Raw genomic sequence first — 14,327 nt, 5'->3', positions numbered from 1 at the left:
TGCCAGTCCTGGCTGCTGACGTCTAAATGCTCTGCTTTCATCTTTCCTGATGAATGCCGGTGACGACTCAGACGTGCAGAGAGGTTCTGGCCCTCTGACCTGCTGAGCTGCGCTTGGTTCAAGAACTCTTGACTTCTGCTTTATCACACCTAAGTGTAAATAAAGGAATTCAGCTCTAGACACTTCCTATGCCTTTCAAAGCTGAACGCTTCAATAGAATCAAGGCCATGTGGATGACGGCATTTTGGAAGTCATTCAGCAACTCACATAATAAATGTTTTGTGGGTTGGAGCGTCATTACTGGTCTTAATCCAGGGGTGGCATCTACCCATTGAAAACGCTCTTAAGTTGACACTTGCTATATAATGCAACACCAAGGTGGGATGCTACATTTCCAAAGCAGGGTATTCTCTTGAGCCTTTTTTTTCCTTTCTGGATGGTGGATGCAAGGGAAATGGGAATTTAAAATGAGTTAGCTAAAAGACTGCTCTTAGTAAAAAGTAAAATGCATTGTGATCACCGATCACCAAGTAAACTGACCATCACATAATTTTAGGCAAACAGTAGTCTTTTCAAGAAACAAATTATCAAAGCTCCTAACACAATCATCTATTCACCAGTCCTTAAAAGGGGCATCTCAAAGGTGGTGAGCAAGTCTCTCCGTGGGACGATGTTAAGAGAAAAAATAATCTGTAAAGGAATTGGGAGCACTCACCGGCCACATGGATAGTAAATAGGGAAATGGATATTTTTCTTCAAGGTTTAAAAAAAAAAAATCCACAACAATTAATGAGCCTATCTATAACCCTTTCCCAGAAAAAAATGTAAATTGTAATGACTAAGTACATTTGCAACAAAGAAAATGTGTTCACGGTAAAAAAAATAATAAAGTCATGAGATAATGTACAAAAGGAAAAAAGATGTGAATGATGAAGTGTTAAAAAGGGGTTTCAACAGATGAGGTTGTTCAGTACAGGCGCCCACACTGTCTCCTTTGCTCTGGCAGCTGCATCCCTCGCCAGCCAGGCAACAGATGTACATTTACCCAGAGCCCACTCTGATCCACACTGTGCATTGAGCTTTTGTATTCACTGCAAGAGCTTACGGCCCAGAAACCCCCAGGTGAAGAGTCGCAGTTTCCTCCAGATTGTGCCTTTCTATCAAATTATGCTTGTCTCTTCCTTTCCCAGGAAATTCTAGATGAGTCTTGTGTGTGTGCGTGTGCACACTTGCACACAAACTGTGAGCTGTGTCAATTCTCACAGGCTGGGCGTCAAACGTTCTGCTGCTTCAGTTCTAAATACTCCCATCACTTTGTTGTGAGGCCAAAAGAAGGTTTACTAGCTATTTTCTCATGCCTGTGGTGCTGGGGCTGAGATAAAACAAGGGTAAATCAGATTCTCCACCGGGTTAAATCCTCTTCTCCAAACAGGCTCTCTGCCTTTGACTCTGAGTCTGTGAGTTTATTCAGGGCGCCTAAGGCAGTTGTTAGCCAGGGTTTCCACGTTGGTCAGAATGCACCCTGCAGGTTTCCTGGACGTGTGGGGCAACACTTTTGGCTAAATCGTTCTGGACACAATAAATCCCCCAAGCTCTAACCTTTCCTCAGTCCCTGTACAGCTTTCTCCTGTGTGGCCTTGCCTCAGCAAGATGCTGATCCTTTCTGACAGCGAAGCACAAAAGGAGAAATAGGAAATGACAGGTCAAACCCACGGCAGTCTTCTCCCTCATGCCTTTCTCGTGTGTCCCTGCAAGCAGCGCCCATCCTTGGAGACACACGGCAGTTTAGGGTGGTAGGTTTTTCTATGGTTAATGTGCTAGAGCAGCGGTCCCCAACATTTTTGGCACCAGGGACCAGTTTTGTGGAAGACAATTTTTCCACGGGTGAGGTGGAGGGAAGTTCAGGCGGTAATGTGAGCTATGGGGAGCAGCAGAGGAAGGTTCGCTGGCTTGCCCTCCGCTTACCTCCTGCTGTGCGGCCTGGTTCCTAACAGGCTGATGACCGATACCGGTCCGCGGCCTGGGGTTTGGGGACCCCTGTGCTAGAGAATACACAGAGCTACCTTTTGTGAGAATTGCCATTAGTTTGTGTCACATAAGTCACCCCCGAGGAGTCTTGCCTTCTTTGTACTACAGGGAAAATAGGAAATGGGTTTAAGAAGGAGTAAACACACACACACACACACACACACACACACACACTCTGTGAAACACCTGGCCAGGCACAGAGTGAACTCCCGAAAGAAAGTCAAGAGAGCCTAGGGAGCTGGGAATCGGACATTTGGAGTCTTCCAACTAGAAGGTTCTTTTTTCATCTCTCAAGGAATATTAGAACCAGAAAGATCTTGGAGATCATTTAGCCCAACCCCACCTTTTACAGATGAGAAATCGAACCCAAAGAGGGAACATGCCTTATCAGAGGTCACACGATTACTGGGGGCAAAGCCACAACTGGGATCCCTCCCTCTCCTGGCAGATCAGGCCTGAGACAGGATGACTTCAGGGTGAGGATAATGAAAGATGCACACTCAGGGGCGGGGGGTGTGCTGAGCTAGGCACTTGGGATCCGTGTTCAAGTGGCCCAAAAAAGACTGCTCTAGGATACACCATATCTCTCCAGGAAGGGGCAAAAGTAAACATGGCTCCTGGCTCCCAGGAGACGTCCCTGAGCATCGGGGTAGTTCTGCTCTCTGTCCCGCCGCTGCTCACTTATTTTCAGGTCTTGTGGGGAAGATCAAGCACCACAGCAGGGTTTCAAGGTCACTCAGCTCTCTGCCATTAACCCGTCAGCTGTAATTAGCGCTAGTTCCTAGCAATGCCCCTCATTCGGGAGGAACATAAAAGTAGAACCCAATGGGTGGGTAACTGTCCAATTACATACAGAACTAACTGCGACCTTCAGCAAATCATTTAATGTAGCTAAGTCTCAAGTTACAAGTAACGTAGCTAACAACTGGCCCCCTGAATGAACTCACAGACTCCGAGTCAAAAATGAAGGGAATTGGACCACAAACTCTATGTTCTTTGGGATGTCTCTTTTCTATTTCACCAGGATGCTGTGCGGATAAAGTAGGCAAGGACTGCAGAATACAAGTAAATTAAAAGATGTTATTCTTGCCCTTATCATTTATGGAATATTCCTCAGCACGTATCTTGGAGGGCTGCCATCATTACTGGTCACATTTTTCACCCAGAGAAGCAAAGGAATGGAACGGCTGAATCAGGGTTCCATACTTGAAAACTAGAGTGGTACTGTAGGTCCTTAACATTCAGTTCACTATCCATTGGCCATATCCCCATGGCTTCCCATCAGAGCATTTGACCCCATGTCAGTTTGTGTCCTTTGGGGAAAAGGAACTGGTGGAAGATATATGATCAAAATTTGTAGGCGGGAGAAGAGTTTTTGCTGAAAATCTTAGAATGAAAGATCTATCATTTTTACCCAAAGAGAAGAGAAAATTCATCATAAAGTTCTGTTTTGTTTTTTGGCCATGTGTGTTTTTGTTTATTAGAATTGCTATTTTCAAGTCTTATTAAACATTGGTCATTTCATAATTATGTCAGAACTGGAATGTTTTAAAAATATATCTTTCAATTAGAAAATACTGCATTGATGTAGAATTTAAACATATATATAAAACAGAAGAAAAAAGACTGTACCATTAGCACTCAGAGATAATAGCTATACATTTTTAGTTTATTTCTTACTAGTCTTTTATGTGTAATTATAAATTTGGGATTATACTTGTAACACACATGGTGTCTTGTTAGGGTCTATTAAATATTCAGACCCACAGACAACCACATGCTTCATCTGGCACTGGTCCACTTGGGAGGAACAACAGCTTGCCAACAGGGCAGCATCACATGCTCCTCTTTAGCACATGCCCTTGCAGTGGTCCAGTACAGTTCAGGTGCAAGGAGACTGCAGACATATCAGAGGATGCAGAAGCCACCAGCTTAAAAGACTCATCATGTCCCATAGGAGTCAATATATGGGATAGCAACTCCATAGACATAGCTTCCAAGTTCCCACACTGGACATGCCAAGTGTCCAGAGTCACTGTACTTGGGGAAGTCACAGCATGGCACCTTTTCAGATAATTATAGTTCTCTGAGTCCAGATGCAATTCACCAGTCAGGGGTTAATTTTGCCTAGTAACACAGCTGATACATATCTTTTTCTAAGGAAACAGAGCTAGAAAACTAAGGGAAGTTCAAATTCTCTTATAGAAGAGAAAAACTTTTATCTGCAATAGTATATACAATTTTTTAGCCTTCATAAAAATCATTTCACTAAATCACAAGCATGTTTCTTTGCTATTAGAGGTTTTTCAGAAACATGACTGCCCAAAATGTGTTTAGACAATCCTCTAGTGCTGTGTATTTAGCCAAGTTTTCCTTCCACTCTTAAAACTATCACTGACATGAACATCCCTATATACAAATCTTTGTATTTATATATAACTCTGGTTACCTCCTTAACATAAATTCAGGGCATGGAATTAATGACGGGGTCTGAAGTTTATAAAACTCTCAGTACATCTCGACCAGCTGCTCTTCAGAAAGAAAATGTCAGTTTACATTTGAATTGTATAAAAGTATCTGCACCTTTAACAACACGGGTTAAACTTTAAAACATTTGCCAAACTTATATGGGAAAAATACTGTATTTAAAATAATTTTTCTTTGATAATTGATGAGCTTAGAAATGTTTATATGTATACAGTCAATTTATTGTTGTTAATTGTCTATTTTTGTCCTTTCTCATTTTTATTTTGGGAAGCTCATCTTTTTAAGTATTAGGAATATTTACATTGGCGTCTCATGCTGCAAATATTTTTTGCAGTCTTTATTTACTTTTTCTTTTGGTAGGAATGCTTATTTTCAGGTAGACAAATCTATCAATCCTTTTCTATCTGCCTGCAACAACATTCCTAATTGAGGATACTTTTGTGGGTGTGTATGTAGACTTTCTAAGTGTTTGAAATCCATATTTTTCTCACCTCATAATGTGCATTGAAAAGCTTCCCACTTACTTTAAGGCTCTGGAACAGTTTACATATTTGTGGGTTTTATTCTTTTTTTTTGATTAATTAATTTATTTTTGACTGGGTTTTTATATTTGTGTTGAGTCTTCGTTGCTGTGCGCTTTCTCTAGCTGCGGCGAGCGGGGGCTACTCTTTGTTGTGGTGTGCGGGCTTCTCATTGCAGTAGCTTCTCTTGCTGTGGAGCATGGGCTCTAGGCGTGTGGGCTTCAGTAGATGTGGCACACGGGCTCAGTAGTTGTGGCACACGGGCTTAGTTGCTCCGCGGCATGTGGGATCTTCCCGGACCAGGGTTTGAACATGTGTCCCCTGCGTTGGCAGGTGGACTCTCAACCAATGCGCCACCAGGGAAGCCCAGCTATGGGTTTTCTATCCCTTGAAAGTTTGAAGGAATTTATACTATAGTTATGTGTCCCCAGTACTATCTTGTGCGATAAATTTTAGACATGTTTAAAAATTTGTATTCATTTATTCAGCTTTTCTACATTTTTAAGGCATTGTTAGTAAGTTATCTTTTCATAGAATATTATCAATTTTATTGAGAAGTAAGCATGTATTGGCATAGAGTTGAATATACAATTTAAATAAAACTACAGTGTAGACTTTAAAGGTTTATATATTTTTGCTTATATATTCTTTTTCTTGACTTTTTCTTTTTTAACTTTTGCCTTTCTTATATTAGACTAACCAGGGGGTTGTAAATTTTACTTATTAATCCTATTGTTTTCTGATTCACTGATTTTTCATAATTTTTATTGATCTGTTTCCCTTGCTTTCCTTAGGTGTTTTTGTTTTTTGGGGTTTTTTTTTTAAAGGGAAAAAACTCTCTATAATTACAAAAAGTAATTGCAGGAGAACCTAGGCAATGAAGTTTCCTGGGACTGGGAAGAAGAGAGGAAAATATGTTAGTTAGTCAGTGGATCACTCAGGGATTTATGTCTGAGTACATGAGAAAATGATATGTTTATGGGACAGGAAGAAACCAGGACCTGATTCCAGACTAATTCTAGGACTAGGCAGAGCTGCCATTAAACCATTACAGATAGAACCCAATGTGGCCTCCAGGTTTTATCTGAGGAGTGAAGTGTGTCACCTTTTAAGGTACTCAGAAGGGTGTCTTTCATGCTTTCTCTTAGTCCTTGGGCTGGTGAGAAAAGAAAAAGGGAAAGGTAAGAGGAACACGGAGATCAGCCTTCCTCTGGGAGAGGGCACATCCCCCATCGCTCTAAAGAGGAGGTGATACCAGGGTTTCAGTGGAATCTCCTTCTTTGCAGCGCGAGGAAGTTGGTCTGTGATCCTGAAGAAGGTAAAGATCGGTTTCCAGCTAGGTTCTTTGTTTCCCTGACTTCTAACCATTTAGTCCATGACAGACGCTGTGCCAAGTCATTTGTATGAAGCATCTTATTTAAGTCTTGACAACTCTGTGAAATAGGCAGTCACGTTATCCCCCATTTTTGGGGGAGGGAACAGTAGAGTGACTTGCCTGAAGTCACATAGACAGGATGTGAGCCCTGGAAGGTCGGACTGCAAAGCATGTGTTTTTAACCACTGTAATAGATCATGTTTTATCACTGCTGACCTTAATTCCTATGGCATAGCCTTATTATTTAAGGGGGAGCTTGTCAAGTCTAGGATCAATGATCAAAATGAACTTAAAGTACTACGACTCATTATGTCCATATTATTTCCTCCTCAAAATTCTATTCTATTTCTCATCTTAAAGCAAGTAAAACATTTGCATAGAAAACAATACTCGAACTGAATGTCTGAGCAATCAGTACATTCCTCAGCATGCCAGTCGGTATTTTTATTACTGCTCCAAGGAGAGGGGAGTGGGAGAGGGCAGGGTAGGGGACGAGGGAGAGTTGGGGGGAGGCAGCTTTGGAAGAGAAAGCGGGGAAATAATAACTGAAATTACATCCCAAATAATCTGACGTTGTAGCATGTTCAGACACAGAAATGTTTATTTTAAAACACTCACAAAGTCATTTTTTAAAAATCAAATTAAGATGTCTAAATGCTAAATCATTTTCCCAGACAATATGGATCTGTGAGCTTTAAGCTTTTGAAATAGTCTCCCAAGAGGCCTGTCTGGCCACTTTTTTTTTTTTTTTTCTTTTTTGCCTCTTGAGAGAGAAGAATGCAATCAATGAAGGTAAATTTGCAACTTAATTGAATGTGATGTAATGTGAACAGAGCCAAAGCTGCCCAGCACAATTCACAGCAAACTTCAGGTCAAGCGGTTTCTTTCATCTCTGGCCTCTCTGGAAGTTCAGTCAGAAGAGCAAGAGATACAGGCCTGGGGGATTCTATTCCACTCAGATTGAGGCTTTGTATCAAGGCCAGCATTTACATTCAAGACCTCTTCTGAATACACACAACGCACAGCATATTTTTTCAAGAGTACAGTAGCTGTTCTTAACATGGCAGCCAGTCAGGCCTGTTCATTTAAAAAATATATACGTATGACATTCAGATATTCTTTTAAAAAATATATGTATATATATTTAAATTCAGGAACCAAAAAGCAAAAGCCACCTATAAAAGACAAGACCAATTTTAATGAGATTTTATGCACAGCTCTACTCACTCTGTTTGGCTAAAACAGGGCATGCCTGATACGGCTGCTGGTGAACGCCCAGGAAGAGAGGAAAGAGGAGAAAAGGCAGACAGAAAATGTTGTTTAGGATCCAACAGTAAAGAAGGAAATCCTTTTCTGTACTTACAATAGCAGTTGGGGTGGCAGCCAGCACACAGTAGAGCACCAGAGGGGTGACGAAGCTTTCTTCCTCTGTCCCCGGGTAAGGCTTCATTAAGTCTCCGTCCTGACAGAAGAATCCTTGGATATGCACCTGAAAAGTGTCAGTGCATTCGAAGTAGTAGGCAAGCAGCACTGTCCCAGCCATGATGACAAGCTGAAAATACAGCATGGCCACACAGAGACATTAGCAGGGCTTCGGAGCCGCGCCCGCCCCTCAGAGCACACTCCCTCCATCACCCAGCAGCTCTCCTTGTATTGGTATTGGCACGTGTGTGCGTGCCTGGCTCCATGGGCTCCGGGCTCAGGGAGTGTGTGCTTACTTGTCTGCCTTGTAACATCTGTTACATAAACCTTCCAGAAAATAATGAACAGCTCCCATCTGAGAAGCAGACCACAGCAAGGCTTGTAGAGAGACCCAGGTTCTGCTGCGCCCCTCTCAGGGATGCATGGGAACCAAGGCAATACTGCCATTCAGGACAGAGGTGAAAAGTCAAAGGATAGTGGCATGTGAATTGGCAAGATGTAGAGTGAGATCTGTTCATGGGCAATTTCATAAAATGTTAGAGATAGACTTACTTTATTATAAAGTATGAGAGGCAGGTCAATGATGCATGAATGAACAAACAGGAAAGCTAGAGCCTAGAAAGGTTAAGGGAAATCTTCAGAACCTAAATTACCGGCGTGGATGAAAACATTGTACAGGTATCCTAGATCAGTCATAACTTTTATCCTTTTCCAAAAAGATTTTGCCTTTATTCCAAAATGCTTTCTACCAGTAAGTAAAGGACTTTACTGATGATCACATCTTATGATAGACATATATCCTTCATAAGGTTTGGACACAAAAAGGGACACAATTACCCTTTCATTTGATTCAGAAATGTCCCAGATACTCACCGAGGTTTAGATGTAGCCTTTAATGGGTATGAGGAGTTGGGGGAGTATGGAAATGCCATTATTTTTCTCATTCCCATTAGGAAACACCAAATGGCAAGATGAGACGGTGATAAAGGTAGACAGAAAAGAGGTCTTTTTTTTTTTTGCGGTACACGGGCCTCTCACTGTTGTGGCCTCTCCCGTTGTGGAGCACAGGCTCCGGACGCGCAGGCTCAGCGGCCATGGCTCACGGGCCCAGCCGCTCCGCGGCATGTGGGATCCTCCCGGACCGGGGCATGAACCCATGTCCCCTGCATTGGCAGACGGACTCTCAACCACTGCGCCACCAGGGAAGCCCAGAAAAGAGGTCTTTGAGGTTACGAAATTACAGAAAGTTAAGCTGGGAAAGATCTTGGAGATCTTCCCATCTAAAATCTTTATTTCATAGATGAGAAAACAGAGGCCCAGCAAGGAGAACTGATGACAGCTGGATTATCCAACACGGAAACCAAACATGTCCTTAGACTGACAATCAGCAAAGCAGGGAAACTAAAATGGGGAAAAATATTTAAAAATCTTGATTTGTTTAAAAGTATCAAAGTAATCATTTTGGGAGAAGAATCAGAACTTGGTAGGGCATCTTTGTACATCCTTTATGGCTTAAAAATTGTTTCTATTTGGAAGTACATAAGGGGCAGGGAGGGGGAAACCATAATCTTTTAGGTTTTAGTCTCAAGTTCTTATTTCAGCCCTGGAATGACTAACCTAAGGTCACATAGCTAGTTAGTGTCAGACCCAGGACTAGAATCCCACATTTTCTGATCCCCAGGGGGCAAAACACCTGGGTCACAGCATGAAAATCACATCATACACAAAAGTGTGGAGAGTTATGGGGAGAGGCAAAGCAGCTCAACTCCAATGCAGAGAGGCACCATTTGGCATCTTTATCCACGTTCATATCCATTTCTTTAGCCACCACACTGAAGCAGAGCCTTGCACTTTGCCCACTCTCTAACACCTGCTTCTGGTACATTAGCTCTGCAATTCCTCCTCACTCTAGCAGAAGGCATCATTTTCTTTAAGGGTCATTTGGATTAAGAATCTTCCCCCAGGACTTCCTGGTGGCACAGTGGTTAAGAATCCACCTGCCAATGCAGGGGACATGGGTTCAATCCTTAGTCCGGGAAGATCCCACGTGCTGCAGAGCAACTAAGCCCGCAAGCCACAACTACCAAGCCCGCGTGCTGCAACTACTGAAGCCAGTGCACCTAGAGCCCGTGCTCCACAAGAGAAGCCACCACAATGAGAAGCCCGTGCACTGCAAAGAAGAGTAGCCCCCACTCATCAAAACCAGAGAAAGCCCGTACACAGCGATGAAGACCCAGTGCAGCACCTCCCAACCAAAAAAAAAAAAAAGAATCTTCCCTCAACCTTCCATTTTCTCTAACTCTTTGGTTAGAAGCCTTTCCTCTTTGGTTCAGAAGCCTCGAGTATCTCCAGCGTTAACGTGTTGAAAGTACAAACGCCTAACCATCCTGTTATAAAGGTCTTTACCTTTTGGCTGTATCCATCACCACCTTTATCTCCAGGTAGGCTCCAAATCATACTTCGCAATCACTCTCTCTCACACATGACTTGTTTCTGGCTCTACAAGGATTTTGTTCCATTATCTGACATTTGCTACCCCTTCTCCCCCGGTGGACCTTCTGGCACAACTTCTGACCATCCATAATCTCTAGACATTCGCGTGTGTTTCTCTGTGCCTGAAGTTGTTTATTGGCACGTGTACATTACCAATGCTCATGCCCGCCATCTCTACTGTTTCAAGCATTTTGTTTATTTCTTTTCTCTTTAGCAACAGAGAAGAGACTTGGATAAGGATGTTTCCTATAGGAATGAGAGATAGGTGCTCCCAAGCTGCCCCACTGATTGGTGTTCTTTCTAGTAGCTAGTTTATAAAGTCAAGGCCATGAAGTTTCTGTTTCTTTTGTGCTGCACTAGTCAATTGAGTCAACCCGACAGGAGGGAACCTAGCCAGCTGACCCGAATGTTTTGGAGCTAACACTAGGATTCCAACAGTTTGGGGGCTCTGCCTCTGGGGCTGTTTCTGTCTCCTGCACAGGCTTGATCTGATTTCTCTGTATCTCATCCATGTGGCAGGAAACACATTTCTCTCTCTCAGCTTCATCAGCCCTTAGGAGAAATAAGCTTGGAGAACAGGCAGGATCGATGGGGGCTCTTTGGATAAGACAAAAACAAAAATGGCATCTAGCTTCCTCTATTGAGGAAGAATATATTTTACAAGGGACATTTGTGCTACCACTTCCATTTAAAAGAGAAAAAGGTGAAAATGAAGTAAATGAAAGCAAAATAATGTGTGTGTGTATGTATGTATATGTATGATCTCTATATATACGATCTATATGTATATATATTATATATGTATATATATTATATATGTGTATATATATGTAAGAGGACTCAGAATAGAAACTTTTAAAGGAGAATTGTCTTAACATCAAATACATCAAAATCAACAGTAACAATAAAAAAGCCAAGGTCAATATATCTAAATTTGCTATACATAGAAAAAATCTTGAATAGCTGCTTGGCCAATTTAACTATGGAAACAGCATTCAGAGAGAAGTGGATGAATGCATGAATCAAGTGCAGGGCATAAAGAACAGCGAACCTTGGAGACACAGGGTGGTAGAGGTAGGTGGGAACTTCCACAGCCTATGGGACAGAACTGACCCATCAGCATGAGTCGCCTTGGCCTTGGTTCCTCCCCTGAGCAGCCAGAAACCCCTTCCTGTTACTTTAAAGCCATCCTCAAGCGCCCCGGAGAGTCCTCAATAAAATACCAGTTAGAGATGCACAGAAGCAAATATAGAACCATTTGGATCTTGATTTCTAGGTTTCTTTTCTATTGAACATTCTCTTGCGACCATATATGAAAAAGAAGCTTATGCATTTACTGCAGGAACAGAAACAGCACGTTGATTCTGCTTCCACAGGCAGAGAGCTCTGCCTTGCAGCACTGATGACACACAATTAGCCGTGGGTGTCCTCCCTTCCTCCACCCTGCACTGGCCCACGATTCATCACTGTCTAGGTTTGTGTCACTCGTGCCAGCTGGCACACTTGCCGTCTCCGCTGCCTTCTCCAGCCCCGTTTAGGGAGGCATGGAGGGAGGCCATAATGTTGGTGTCACATGAGCAGATGGTGAGGCTGTGCTGGACCCAAGTGCTGGTGGAAGGGTTGACGGTATTAGTGTGAAAAAAGCAATTATGGCTGTGGGGAGATAATGAGGTAGAAGGAGCTCATGCACCAGGGATTTTCCTCAGCTGTCGCTTTCTAAGAATGACAACCCGATATATGAAAATGCATTAAATCCTGATCATTCCACAAAGATTGAGAAGGCAGAAGCCAGCAATATCTGAAATCCAGCCTCTCAGAGTTGAGAGTGCTGTGTTTCTACTCAGGTTCTCTGCTGATTGGAGAAAAATGAATGTCACAGAGGGATAAGTGGGGAGGTCACAAAGCTGAGAGAAGAGGCTGAGATGACAAGTACGTTTTTCTTTGGTTGGTAAAGTCTGAAGCAATTGTGGACCACTCATTTATATGACAGGATACAAGCTGGGAGAGCAGGGGATAGATAAATGGTGCTGTGACTCATGTTATGTATGTGTATCCAGGGATGTAGGGGCAGACACATGACGTGGAAATGAGAGGACTGGTAGCTGGTCTGGAGTGTAAAGGGTGTGGTTTGAACTGGGGACTCCTGGGGCTAGGTGACCAACCATCTCAGTTTGCCCAGGACCAAGGGGTTTCCTGGGGCATGGGACTTTTCAGTGCTAAAATGGAGGTAGTCTTGAACAAACTGGGGTGCTAGGTCACTCTACCTGAGACAATGTTTCCCTCCCCAAAGAGCTTTCTTATTCTGGTCTGGCCAGGAGCTATCAAGACCAATACCAATTAATCAGCCAACCAACAACTGTTTCTGAAAACCGCCTCTGTGTTCAGTTCCGAAGTAAGTGCTGTGAAGGTGAGGAATTCTCAGACATGCTCTCTAACCTTAAGCAATTTGTGATCAAGCTAAGTGGGGAGCGCTCGCCAATACAGGAAAGAGACAGTGATCTGTAGGAGGGTGTCAGCTGATCCCAAGCTGGGTTTCACACATGGCTGCATGGGTTTGGGGAGGGATGTGTATTGGCAGAAGGAGAACAAGGGAAGGGGCTCCTGCGTGGAGAAGGGGTGAGGGCAAGGGAATGGAGAGGGCAGCGTGGCGTACGTTCAGGATACTGGTTTTGACTAAGCCCCAAGGACATATGTTCAATTCCATAGCGAGATGGGCTAAAGGAAACTCAGCAGGAGGAACGCTGCATCAGAGCTTAGGTGATAAGATTTGGCATGGTTGTGATGCAGAAGCAAAGTCTTAGGACTCCAGGGGATCGTACACATTAAAGATTTCCATGTTGTTCAGTATTGAGGAAGCATGTTAGGCACAAGGGTCAGTAGCTGCACGAAAGGGCTGGGCTGGGAAACCCTCAAGTGGCACTGATGGAAGTGGGAAACAAGGTAGTAAGTTAGAGGGGAAACACCTGAGAAAACTGACAGTGGAAACACCTGAGACCTCACTGGGGACCCTTAGAAATAAGGATAACACTTTGAGAGGGGCTGAAAGTTCTCCATAAACAATATGGGCAAGATCCAAGGAGAAGACGAAGGAGTAGGAGATGGAGGGGGACGAGATGGTGACAGTAAAGGCGATGACCTATATTATGCATGTGTCCTTGGAACTGTTGTAAGCACTTGACACAAATTAACTCTTCTTCTGCCCAGCCACTCTCTATGTGGCACATATATTATTTCCATTTTATAGAAGAGGAAACAGGCGCAGAGAAATTACATGAATTGCATTAAAGTCACACAACTCGGGTGAACCTAGGATGATTACTATAATTATGGTGTATTTCTCCACACAAACTTGGGCAGCCTGGGGAAAATCAGGTTACAAATACGTCAGCATAATATTAAGGGCTAAACTATGTGCTACAGACTTGAGTACTTTATTCAAACGTCTCCCAGTATCAATTTCATCTGTATGAAGGTTAATAATAACTCATAAATATGCACTGAGGCATGTTTATGTATTCTCATTTTGTTCCAAAAAGACGTTATACCAACTTCCACCAAATAAAGTAAGCAAGCATCAAAGAGCAGTTGGAACAGAAGAAGAAATAAATATGGAGATAGGAGTTACATCCTTGAGTATAAGTTGTCTAATAGTCAACACAATAAGGAAATACTGGTCATTTTCACATTTCACAGTAGCTATATGATAAAAACCAACCAACGGTTGAAGAGTAGAATCTTTCTGATATAGTGACTGGATAGGAATTCAGCCTGAGTTCTCATAAGGGACATGATGAACAATGACAATACTGAGTATGTTGGTGCTGTTCTTTATATGGGACCTCATATCAACTCTTAACATAGGCCGATGACATCACATCAAAGCTAAATGCACAAAAACAATAGTGTGAGATAGAAGGGAGGAGGTCGGCATCATGATTCGGTCTAGGTTGAACTTGAGAGATACAGCACAAGGAAAGGTTAAGACTGCTAGGCTGGAAACC

At 42.8% G+C, this 14,327-nt stretch overlaps 1 protein-coding gene across 1 annotated transcript in view; it reads right to left on the bottom strand.

The window, feature by feature from the left end:
- PLPPR1 (phospholipid phosphatase related 1) overlaps positions 1 to 10,508 on the bottom strand; it is a 65,251-nt gene extending 54,743 nt beyond the window's left edge. Inside the window, exon 1 of the mRNA XM_081238145.1 lies at positions 7,775 to 10,508. Within this exon, the coding sequence (XP_081094271.1) occupies positions 7,775 to 7,978 (204 nt within the window). The 5' untranslated portion in view covers positions 7,979 to 10,508. The remainder of the gene's footprint in view (positions 1 to 7,774) is intronic.
- Between the last annotated feature and the right edge of the window lie 3,819 nt (positions 10,509 to 14,327).

Source organism: Mesoplodon bidens (genome assembly GCF_964165515.1).
Source record: "Mesoplodon bidens genome assembly, chromosome: 6".
NCBI classification, from domain to species: Eukaryota; Metazoa; Chordata; class Mammalia; order Artiodactyla; family Ziphiidae; genus Mesoplodon; species Mesoplodon bidens.
The sequence above is the reverse complement of the archived record's forward strand: the minus strand, read 5'-3'. Positions and strand labels throughout refer to the sequence as shown.